The sequence below is a fragment of the Nuphar pumila genome, chromosome 16, assembly GCF_984573655.1.
Source record: "Nuphar pumila chromosome 16, dmNupPumi1.hap1.1, whole genome shotgun sequence".
Taxonomy (NCBI): domain Eukaryota; kingdom Viridiplantae; phylum Streptophyta; class Magnoliopsida; order Nymphaeales; family Nymphaeaceae; genus Nuphar; species Nuphar pumila.
The window spans coordinates 18,284,003-18,296,463 of record NC_143264.1 but is presented as its reverse complement, the minus strand read 5'-3'; the positions used below and the strand labels follow the sequence as shown (position 1 = coordinate 18,296,463).

The 12,461-nt window shown below is 35.7% G+C and overlaps 1 protein-coding gene across 1 annotated transcript in view; it reads left to right on the top strand.

The window, feature by feature from the left end:
* Window positions 1-12,461, top strand: part of LOC149813043 (trigger factor type chaperone family protein) — a 216,535-nt gene that overhangs the window by 123,501 nt on the left and 80,573 nt on the right. Inside the window, exons 6-7 of the mRNA XM_089991785.1 lie at window positions 3,255-3,345; window positions 5,201-5,355. Coding sequence (XP_089847911.1) covers window positions 3,255-3,345; window positions 5,201-5,355 — 246 coding nt within the window. The remainder of the gene's footprint in view (window positions 1-3,254; window positions 3,346-5,200; window positions 5,356-12,461) is intronic.

Below are 12,461 nucleotides of genomic sequence, written 5' to 3'. Positions count from 1 at the left end.
TAAATCAATACATCTCATACAATAAGCCAAAAGAGTTTATGTGCAAAATTTTAAAAACAGAATTCTTCCCTGTTAGTGTAAATTTTGTCATGCATCCTAGTAATTGAAATAAATTATGATTTTTTTTACAGTAGATGCCCTTATGTGTTAGCTAACTATAGCCACAAACCTTACCTTATTTAGATTCCAGATTAGGAAAAAATAAATATTTTACCAAAGTTGGCTTTCTGTTCACTAAACAAACCTATCTGGTTTAATCTTTCCGAAGAAGCATCAACCAACAAATTTACAGAAAGAGAATTTTTTTGTAAAATTTACTATAGCTAGATGGACATGTATGGAAGAATCTCTCAAAGAGATTATGTCCAAACTCCATCCCAATTGTGAATTAAAATTCATTGATTACAACCTATTCCGATTTTTTGACAGGATATGCTAAAAAAAATTAGGTTTCGGAGCCGTCTTTTATGATTTTTAACTCACAGACTGTAATGAATATGCGCATCAAATTTTTATTTGAAGTTCTTCAATATGTAATCTAACACATAAAATTTTTAGCCATAACCATGAAACAATTTAAGAGAAATAAAATTCACAAGACAATAAAAATTCTGTATACGACTTTCGGAGGTCGTAATTTTTCATCCAGACCTCGAACAGTGCCAAATTTATTTCTGGGACTTCCTTTGCATCTAGAACGTCTCTCTAAAATTTGGGAATTTTTAGGCTCACTGTTTAAGTGTACGATAAAGTTCTTGAAAAGTGCCCGGGCCTGTTAAAACAAGACTTTATGCTTTTTAATTAAACCCTAACTAATTTCATGATTTTCATAAGAAAACATTAAAATCATGCATGTAACGATTTTTGATAAATTATAAGCACATTATACACATGTATATCAACATCTAAACATGCTGTAATCATAGAAATAACATACATAACCCAAAAATCCAACATTTTCATGCAAGAAAAATTTATTTTTCTCAAAAGCGATTCTCGAAAAAGCTTTCGGGTTTATGAAAACCTTCAAGTATATTTTTGACACATCTAAACCATATTAAATATATGCATGGGCATATCTAACATGTTGTAAACATCAAATCTAACATGAACATGAATTTAAACATCAAACTACATCGTTCCTGCATCAAAAAATGAACTAAATCAAATCTACGATTAAAAACAAATAAAATAACCTAAACTAGGATTTATAAAAATCAATATATACATTAATTTGAACCGTAGTTACATGATTACATGCTTGATCAACCTATACTATACCCTAAACATGTTGAATAATAAGAAACCTCATACCTTTGATGCATAAATAAATGAAAAATTACAATAAACGGACGAACGAGTATCGTATCGCGACAAGAACACCTGAAACACCAAAGAAATCAGAAGAGAGACTGTAGATCTCTCTTCCTCCTTACATAGATGTTTTCCAAGGTCGGTTTACAGACCTCGTATCAGTCCATACGCAAAAGCAACAAAAAAAATACATGGTGGTCGGCTCCCATGGCCGGTCACTAGAAAAAAATACAACGGCATACCTTGATTTGGCTTCTTCTCCAAAAATCGACCCTCTCTCTCTTTTCTCTCTATTCTTCTTTTTCCTTCTCTCTCTCTCTCTCTCCCTCCCTCCCAAACTGTGTGGGAGTGAGGAGGCTTCTCTCTTCTATTTCAACTTGCAGTCCGCACCATGGTGGACTCCAATCTCAAGGAGGATTCTCAAAGGGTGGGGGGCGAAGTCCCACCCTTGGAGACTCTTACAAGGGTCCAACCTCCTTCTTCTAGAAGCTATTTAATTAATTAACTTTTTAAATTAAATTCTCCAATTAATTAACTTAAATAAATTATTTATTGAAATGGATAATGGAATTCCTCTTGAACTATGGGTCCTATCTAATAAGGGCCCATGATCCAACGTGATACCCTATTTTATTTATTTAATTAATTAGTTATTAAATGAATAAATATTACAAATTGTCATTAATTTAATTAGATAAAAATTTGAATTTACCGAAAAATGCTAGGCATTACACACATGGGCGACTTAAGGGCCAAGAACACCATAAAAATATAGAATTTGTATAACAAATATGCTTGAACAAGCATTACATACAAGAGGGGTTCCACCCACTATTTATACACAAAAGGAAGCAAAGAAGAACTATTGGGAAGTGCTCCTAAGAGCTAGAAATATAGTTGTTAGGAACACTCCCATGAGCTCTATTTCAAGAGCATTATAAGGACTATAATGCCCTTGATAAAAAGAATAAATTACAAAAATAATAAAAACCTAAAGTGCCCCTAAAAGTAATATAAAGGACTGTTGTACCCCTAATAGGTACAATTTATTACAAGATTGTGAAAAGACTAAAATGCCCTTTTTGGGTATTTAACTATTACAATGACAATATATATATAATGTATATATACATTATATATATACATACATATATATGCAAATATGCATATCTTAACAGCATGAACACCTTCATTTTTCTTCGTTTGTTAAGGAAAGAGACCAGATTCAAACAAGTGAATGGTTTAGATGTGGATATTTAAATTTCATAGATGGGAAATAAAAAGAAAAGTGAAGTTTGGGAAAGGAATATTACCTTTTTTGAGAGGAGAGCAAACTTGATTGAGAAAAACAATGCAAGGGATGAGAAATAACAGCAACAGATATGAAAGAAAGAAAGAAAAGGAAGAGTAAGAATAAAGTAGGAAAAGAAGCCAAGAGAAGGACAAAGATAGATAGGAAAGAACACTAAGGTTTGGTTGATTGATTAATGGGCTTACTTCTTGCACTGCTTTGATGCCTGTTTGAGAAATCTAGTTCTTCAGTGAGTCATGAACATATTACAAGAGGAGAAAGGAACGAAATAAGGCAAAGAATATGGCAGCCAAGAAGAGATCATCCGCTTCTCTTGTGGGATTCTGAGTATATTTAAAGTCTAACATTGACAACAGTACAGTATCATCCTCATTAAGTTACATTAGACCAATGACATTAAAGAGGTGAATAAAATAGATTTGCATTAAACTACATAAACAACAGAAGACAAGAGTGCCCATTAGTAACCTGTCATCTTTCTTGCATCTTTGTGTTACTGATGATGCCACTCTTGCCAAAATTTAGCTATATTATGGTTTATTGTATCAAGTTGAAATTCTTTGACTGGTTTATATTTACAAGCCTGGATCTATTTTGGATCTTCTCATTTGTTACTAAAGAGATGCAGATTGGAGATGTTGCAATCCTTGATATATATGCTAGAACGACAGGACAAGATGCTGCGGGTGCTGAAAGCATACCATCTGCAGAGAGAAAGGGTTTGTATACTTCCTACTTCTATTCTATGGAAAAACCTAAATATCATTCTTCAAGAGTTCCCAACTTACAATTAATTGTTTAAGTTAAAAGTTTTACTTGAAGTTCCCATGGATGATTTTGCAATGAACTTGATGCTTCAGCATATTTCTCTCTGCATATTGTGTTGTTGATCACTCATGACCTTTCTGTGCTTTTCTTACTTCATTAATAATTGTTCCTCTTTTGGTGTGGTCTTTTCTTTCATGCTAATGCCATTATTATGTTCCTTCAGTTTTCTACTTAAATATGGTTGTAAGACTTTTACTCAGGTGAATTCAATTGTCAAAATTTGTCACACACTGTTTGGGGATGAGTTCCCACTCCTCTGGTCACCTGCAGCAACATTTAGAGGAGGAAATGGAGGATAGAAAGAGAGGAGAAGAAAAATAGAAGAGAAAGACTGGAAAGAAGAAAGCAATGGGGATGAGGATTACTCTTATGCTTCAACCCTCTCCCATATTAATATATTAATGTAAGTGGTTGAAAATGTACATTCAAAAAGTACCCCTATATAAAAGATATAGCAGAAATATATAAGGAGACCAATCAACGCATTGTCAATCTGGTCAACATGAAGGAATGTACATGCAAAAAGTACCTCTATATAAAAGATATAGCAGAAATATATAAGGAGACCTGTCAACACATTGTCAATCTGGTCAACATGTAGGATAGGCAAAATACACCTGTCTTTGTAACACTCCCCCTCATATTTGGATGAAAGATATCTTTCAATTCCCAACTTGTTGACAAGTACATCATGTTGTGCTTTGCTAATTGCCTTAGTGAGTAGATCTGCTAGTTGGTTTTCAATAGATACATATTCCACCTTGAAGATTCTCTTCTCAATCTTTCATTGAATGAAATGGCGATCTGTATCAATGTGTTTAATGCAATCATCGAACACTGGATTATTGGAATTATATATGGCTGATTTGTTGTCACACTGAAGGATCATTGTAAGAGTGATCTCACATTCCAACTCACTGAAGTGTACAAATAAGCCATAGTCCCTCACCTGCTCTAAGTGCCATAATTATATACTCAAATTGGATGCTTGATCTGGGCATTGTATCTTGCTTTTTGTTTTCCTAACAGATGAGATTTTTTTACAAAAAGACAGAATCCTGATGTTGATCTTCTATGATCAACGCATCTTGCTCATTTTGCATTTGTATAGGTTTCAACATTGAAGTCTTTATTATTAGTATATTAAAGAACCTGACCAGGTTTCTTCTTTAGGTTTCTCAAGACCCTTGAAACTGCCTACATGTGATTGACAGTTGGAGGATGCACTAGTGAAAACTCCCATTGCATAGTCAATTTCAACTTAGTCTTAAGTACCTCTCAATATCATCAAAATTTGAACCATAAGCTTTTCAACTTCAAATTTTAATGAATATCGAGGAGGAATCATCAGTTGAACTGGGCTTAAGTCAATGGTATAATGGCAGCCTTTCCATGTTCATCATGTTCCAGGCCACTTATGGTGTATCAAAGACATGGTCGAACTTATTGTAGCTTTTACCAAATTGGACTCTGTCCGTGTAATCCACTTGAAATTGGTGAACAAAGATGTGGTTTTACATGCTCAGACCATAATTTGGAAACCTTATTATAACTTCCCCATTTTCTTGAATGATTTTGTTGCTAACATGATATGATTCTATACAATTGTTACTGCTCTAAGTATTCTAAATCTTTTTCTTAATGGCTACTTGTGTGTAAGAGTGAAGTTTCTGATTATTTAGTGCCATAGTGTTGTGTTTTTTTACCGTATATGAACATAGTGTTTACATGGACTAAACACTCCAGGATTTCACTTGGATACTGAAGAAGGTGATGATTTTCTTCCTGGATTCCTTGATGCAATAATTGGAGTTAGAAGGGGTGAACAAAAGTCTTTCATTCTGGTATTTCCAGACTCATGGAAACAAGAAAATCTCCGTAATGTTCAGGCCCAAATTACTGTGAGTACCTTTTTTTCCTAATCATATAAATATTACAAATTACACCTAATTGTTTGTGGTTATATGTGTTAAAATATGGGTTGTTGTACACACACACACACACACATATATATATATATATTTCTGTTAGGTATTTCATTCATTTCACACATGTAATAGGTGTCAGCCTCTCTTTTTTAATTTCTTTCTTTTTAGCCTTTTTTTTATTATTTTGTAATATAGCTGTTGGGGCAGCCCAACTAGCTGTTGGGCTGCCCCCTATGACTGTTGGGAGCAGCCCAACAGCTAATTGGGTTGCCCCCATTCTCTCCCTTGTATTATAAATAAGGGTTTTCCCCATTGTATTTCCTAATGTTTTCTAAGCATTTCTTAGTGAAAATACATATTTTGTATGCGTTGTGGCCAATAGTGGCTTTTATGTGTTGTATGTGCCCATAGTGGCTTTTGTATGCACGTATCATGCCTTTGTGATTGTTTCCACTTGGTTATTGTATTATCCCTTGGTGGAATAGTGCTTGTGCACTCTTTATTGTTTCTTCTTTACCATTAGTGGTTTTCTATTGTATTTCTGCTTGTTTCATTACATGGTATCAGAGCCAACGACTCTTGGGTTTGTGTAAAGCTTCTCCAAAGTTCATGATCTTCAACAAATCTTCTCTCTATCAAAGATGAGCGAAAAAGAATCCATGATGGTGGTCTCATTCAAGCTAAATGATTTCAACTATTTGATGTGGACCACCGCTATAGAGTACTATATTAAGGTCAAGAAGTTATGGACATACGTGAGTGGCACTACATATAAATCACAACTCGTGTAACGCCCCCAAAATCTCGGATTTGTAACTTTTTAGGAAAATTTTGAAAGCCTTGTAATCACTCCTTTATCAGAGTTTCAAATAGTAATTCAACAGAAAATGGTATTTTTGAAATAACAAGTCAACGGACCTTAGGCGCATTACTTATAAAACCTTTCCTTTACACAACGGATTTAAAACTTCGTACATTCAAAACCAAATAGATTAAAAAGAAATGCAATTTTAATAATTTAGAGTTTATACAAAAGAGGAATTTTCAAGAAAACCCTTATACAAAATTACAAAAATGTCCTCAGGAGTGAAACGTCAAGAAAAGAGTCTCATCTTAATACCATCATGTCATCGTGTCATCGTTTGTCGTACCGACCTAATCATTACATGTACCCATAAGAGGGTCAGTTTCATGAAAAACTAGTTGGTACACAAGTATAACAATTTAGGACAAAACTAACACATGCTTTATTTCATACATGATATGTAATTCAAAATATACATAAATGAGCATACAAAGCATAATTAGCATAATGAGCATAATTCAACATAATTAGCATAATGAGCATAATTCAGAACTCAAACTAATATTATATACGTCATTCCTTTTGTGATGAACAAGTCAAAATAAGTAAAGTGAACATGATAACTTTGTTTCAATATCAGCTATCATGAGGGTATGCATAGGAGTGAAACGTAGAAACAACAAAAATTATCCGGGGTTTGTTATGCTATGTATTTTTTATACCCTGAACAACTAGCTGAGTTCGTTCTTAAGGGTACGGCCAGTGACCGAGAGAGAATTCCCAGAGGCATTTGTAGCAAGGGATGCATCCAACTTCTGCAGAAGTCTATGGGTTCTACCACCTAGGTTAATTTTTTGTAGTCCCATCCCCTAACTTCAATGATTGGGGACACCGAGTCATTTGCCTGAGGGGTGGTTGTTAACAACCTGTCCATCAGAGTTTTTGTACCATCCCATCCTCTCCCTTGATCTATTTTAACTCATGACCCATTCTACATGCTCTGATCTTTCAAACCAAATTGCGCATCTTACCTGTGAAAGCGATGATCACCATTTATGTGATTTCAATAATATGCATTTTGCATGCTTCGAGGTTTCATAAACCTTTCATCCAATCATCGTAGTACTAACATGCCGTGCATGTTTGATAGTACTGCTACGATGAGAGGGTTATAGGTTTCTCAGAAAGAAACCCCAGCTTTATTGAGTTGTAAAAGAAATGATGTAACCATTTTAGTTTAATTTGGCATGCTCACCATAAACCTCTCATCCAATCATCATAGTACTAACATGCCGTGCATGTCTGATAGTACCACTACGATGAGAGGGGTATAGGTTTCTCAGAAAGAAACCCCAACTTAATTGTTTCGTGAAAGAAACGGTGTAACCATTTTAGTTTAGTTTGACATGAATTGGTCTTTCAAAACATTTTTATATCATTGTGTACTTTGCACGATACGAGATCACCATGAATCTCTCATCCAATTATCGTAGTATCAAACATGCGGTACATGTCTTGCGATACTGCTTACGATAAAAGGGGTATGGGTTTCTCAGAAGAAACCCCAACCAAAACATTCCCATGCTCCCATTTGGAGATATTCGGGTGATGTCGGAGATTAAACCGAAGGTAAAACATTTCCTCCTATCATGCCAGTTTGGAAAAAACTTAGTTGCAATTAGGCAACTTCCAAGTATTCAAAACTTGCTTTTCAAAACTACGCATTTTTGGAATGCTGGATTCTCGTAAGAAAACCTTTTTCTTTAATATTTTTGTGCTCATACGTAAATTCGTGTTTTTTTGTAAAAGCACAAGCATGATACAGGATATGATAGAATACACGCTTGCGTGTCTTACGCGGTTGCATCTATGTATGAATAATATATATTATATTACATAATGCAGGTCTGTGCATATTTCAGTGCGACAACAAGTAAATGACATAAAGCAAGTCTCGATGTGCGAAACCACACATTGAGCTAAATAAACGCGTAAGCAATGCATGAGGAACGAAACCGTACCTTGGCTAAATAAATGCATAAGTAGTGCACGAGGTACGAAATCGTATTTCAGCTAAATAAATGCGTAAGCAGTGCATGCGGTATGAAACCATACCTCGGCTAAATAAATACGTAAGCAGTAGCCTGTGCACATGAAAGCGTGGCAGCAAAGTAAATGACATAAAGCAAGGCTCGATGTGCGAAACCACACATCGAGCTAAATAAATGCGTAAACAGAAACCTGTGCACGTAAAAGTGTGGCGATAAAGTAAATGACATAAAGTAAAAAGGACAAGGATCATAAAACTATGTCCTTGAGTTAAAAACATATATATATGTAATTATGTTAATTTACAAGTTTTAGCATTGTCCTTTATTTGTTCTTCGTTCAACTTTCTCCTACCTCAGAGATTGTCGGATTCGCTGATGATTTCAAGCGTAGGTCTTAAGTGGCTCGTGTCTCGGTGAGCGCGTAGAGTCCGTTGTGCCGATGGGGTGCGCCCCTTCCTGCTGACCGGAAAACAAGGGAGGGCAGGGGGTGGCGCCCCTGCCCTCTGGTCACAACAAAGATAAGCAGGGGGGGCATCACCCCCTACCCTTTGGCCAGAAAACAAGGAGGGTAGGGGTTGTGCCCCTGCCCGCCCTCCAAAAAAGGAGAGAGGGGACAGGGGGCTACTGTTAAAATGTATCTCATATATATATATATATATATATATATATATATATATATATATATATATATTCTGTATATTACAAAATACCCGATAGGGGTAGTTTTGTAATTTCACAATAGTTGTTTTAGAAAACAACTATTCTTTTAAATGTATTTTTTCTTTTTATTTTTTTCCTTTTATTTTGTGTATTTTTTAAATAACAAAAAGGGGCTCCAACATAGAGTCGTTGGAGCCCTAAACGGTCACATTTGTGACCGTTGGGGGCTCCCAACGACTCCATGGGAGCCCCCTTTTTGGCTCCCCTTTTGAGGCATTTTGCCTCCTCCTCTCTCCTCTTCCTTTTGTATAAATAGGGGTGATCCCCTTGTATATTTTCTCATTCTTGAGAGCTTCTCTCTCTTTTCAATAAGAGGCTTTGTATATTGTTGCCTTCTTAAAGGCTTGTGCTTGTGTAGTCCCTTCGTGGACTTGTGATATTGTCTCTTTTTCATTGTTGTATGTGCTTGTATGCACTCTTTATATTTCCGCAATATCTCATTACATGGTATCAGAGCCACTCGATTCTTGAAGGAAAGGTGTGGTTCGTGTTTTTTTCATATCCCATAGATATCTTCTCACTTCTTGGCATCATCATGGAGACAAAAATCGACCTCTCTTTCAAGCTCAATGGAAAGAATTATATGATGTGGGCATCGGCAATGGAAAACAATCTCAAAGGGAAGAAGCTTTGGGGTTTTGTCATGGGTTCCGTTCCGGAACCTAAGCTTATGCTCACGAAGATTGAAGAAGGTCAAGAAAAGGCTCTTGAAGGAGATGCTCGCCTCAAGGCCATTGAAAGTCATCAAAAGGAAGTGGAAGATTGGGAAAGCAATCACGCAAAAATCCTTGCGTGGTTTATGAATAATGTGGAGCTTAAGGTATGTGCTAATATAGCTAAATTCCGTAGAGCCAATGAGGCTTGGTCCTTTATGAAGGGTATGTATACCCAAAAGGATCTTGCAAGAGCATACTTCTTGCAAGAAAAGATTAGAACCACCAAGCAAGGTGATTGTAGCATTCAAGATTATTATAGTGCTTTAAACCCACTATGGGATGAATTGGCTCTCTTAGAGCCAAAATGGGTTTCTATGGAAGACGTTGATTTAAGGCAAAAACAAATGGAACAAGAGCGATTGTTTCAATTTCTTTTTCGGCTTCGTCCCGAATTTGAGCAAGTGAGATCTTCACTTCTCCATAGATCTATTTTTCCTCCTATTGAGGATGCTATTGCCGAAATCACTCAAGAGGAGACAAGGCTTGGCATGAGTAAGCATGTTGATGAAGTCCTTGCCGTATCCAAACCGGGTAATAATGTTAGAACCTACAAGCCTCCTCATTTTGGGAAACAAGGAAACTACAATGGAGGAAGAAAAATGATTGTGTGTCATTATTGCAATGAGCCGGGTCATATTAGACCCGCTTGTCCTAAGCTTATTGGAACCTTCAAGCCTAAAGTGGCTTCTCTTGAGGAAACCACCACCAAAGAAGATGAAGGCAAGAACAATGACATCAAAGAAACTCTTGGACAAATATCTATGGCTCTCCAACAAATGCTAAAAGTTTCTTCCTCCACATCGGGTGCGGCTATTGCTTCATCATCTTCACCCGGTACGTATTCTTGGATCCTTGACTCCGGAGCTTCTTTTCATATGACCCCTCATGAAAATGCACTTGTTGATGTTTGCACCAATTCAAAGGACTCTTGTGTCTCTACGGCCGATGGAACCTTTTTAAAAATTTCAAGTATTGGTTCTTTTAAAGATTCACAAAATTTTTGTGTTCCAAAAGTAAGAGTTGTTCCTAAACTAAATTTAAACCTATTTTCGGTTTCTCAAATTGCCGACCATGGATGTGAAATATCTTTCTCATCTAATGGTTGCTTTGTGCAGGATCTCCGGTCCGGGAAGCGGATTGGGCAAGGCCATAGAAAGGGAGACCTATATTATATGGACCATCTTGATCTCCCTACAAACTTTTTTTGTTCTTATGTCCAAGAAAAAAACATGGCAACTTGGCATAAAAGACTTGGTCATCCAAGTTATTCCAAAATGTATCTCTTTCCTTTTGGAAACAAATTTTGTAAGGAAAAAGAAATTAATTGCAAAGATTGCATTTTTGGAAAAATGAAGTCTATTCCATTTCCAACTAGAACTTTTCTTTCATCAAGGCCTTTTGAATTGGTGCATTCGGATGTTTGGGGGCCTTCTCCGGTTATGTCTAAAGGAGGTTATTCATATTATGTCACGTTTATTGATGATTTTACTCGGTATGTTTGGATTTATTTCCTTAGTCATAAATCGGAAGTATTTACTTTCTTTAAAGATTTTCATAAAAAGGTTCAAAATCAATTTCAAAGTAACATATCTATTTTAAGATCCGATTCCGGTGGCGAATACTTATCTCACGAATTCCAAAAATATTTAACCCATAATGGCATTTGTCATCAAAAGTCATGTCCTAGGACTCCCCAACAAAATGGCCTAGCGGAAAGGAAACATAGGCACATTATTGAAACCGCTAGAACATTACTTATTTCTAAGAATATTCCAAAAGAAGTTTTGGGCCGAAGCCGTCTTAACCTCAATCTATCTAATCAATAGAATGCCCTCTTCTAAGTTAAAAAATGCTTCTCCATATGAAAAACTCTTTAAATTTTCACCCGACTTCAATCGTCTTCGTATTTTTGGTTGCAAATGTTTTGTCCTATCACACAAAAGGGATAAGTTATCTCCAAAAGCAATTGAATGTGTATTTCTAGGATATGGTGAAAATAAAAAAGGGTATAGATGTTATGATTTTAAGAATGATAAGTTATGTATTTCAAAAGATGTAACATTTCTAGAAGAAGAAAACGGTTTTGATAAACTAGAAGAAACAAATGAAATTGACTATATATTCTTATATGATCTTATTGATGACATACAAGAAGATTTTCTTGAAAACATTGATGATTCTCGTGAGGTATCCCCTCTTGACATAACACCCTCAAATGATCGTAATTCTAATATAAATATTCATGATAGCGACACCAATATAAATGTTTACTCAAGAAGAAATCAAGAAAATCCTATTAGTGCCCTCGAAAAATACTCTCAAATCTCTGAATCCACTGAGGAACCACAAGTTAGGCATTCTTCTAGAATATCAATACCTCCAAATAGGTTTGTATCCTATGATTCCTTAACTCCCAACTATCGGGCATGTTTAATAACCTTACACTCTTATTTTGAACCGGCACACTATAATCAAGCTAAATCTATACCTCATTGGGTTGAAGCAATGCAAGTTGAACTTGATGCGCTAAAAAAGGCCAATACTTGGGAAATAGTTGATCTACCCTCACACAAAAAACCTATTGGTTGTCGTTGGGTCTTCAAAGTTAAAACTAAAAGCGATGGCTCTTTAGAACGATATAAAGCTAGATTAGTTGCTAAGGGATACTCCCAAGAATATGGCATTGATTACGAAGAAACATTCGCTCCTGTAGCTCGAATGACCAGTGTTAGGACTTTAATAGCTGTTGCATCAACCAAAAAATGGCCTATTTATCAACTTGATGTA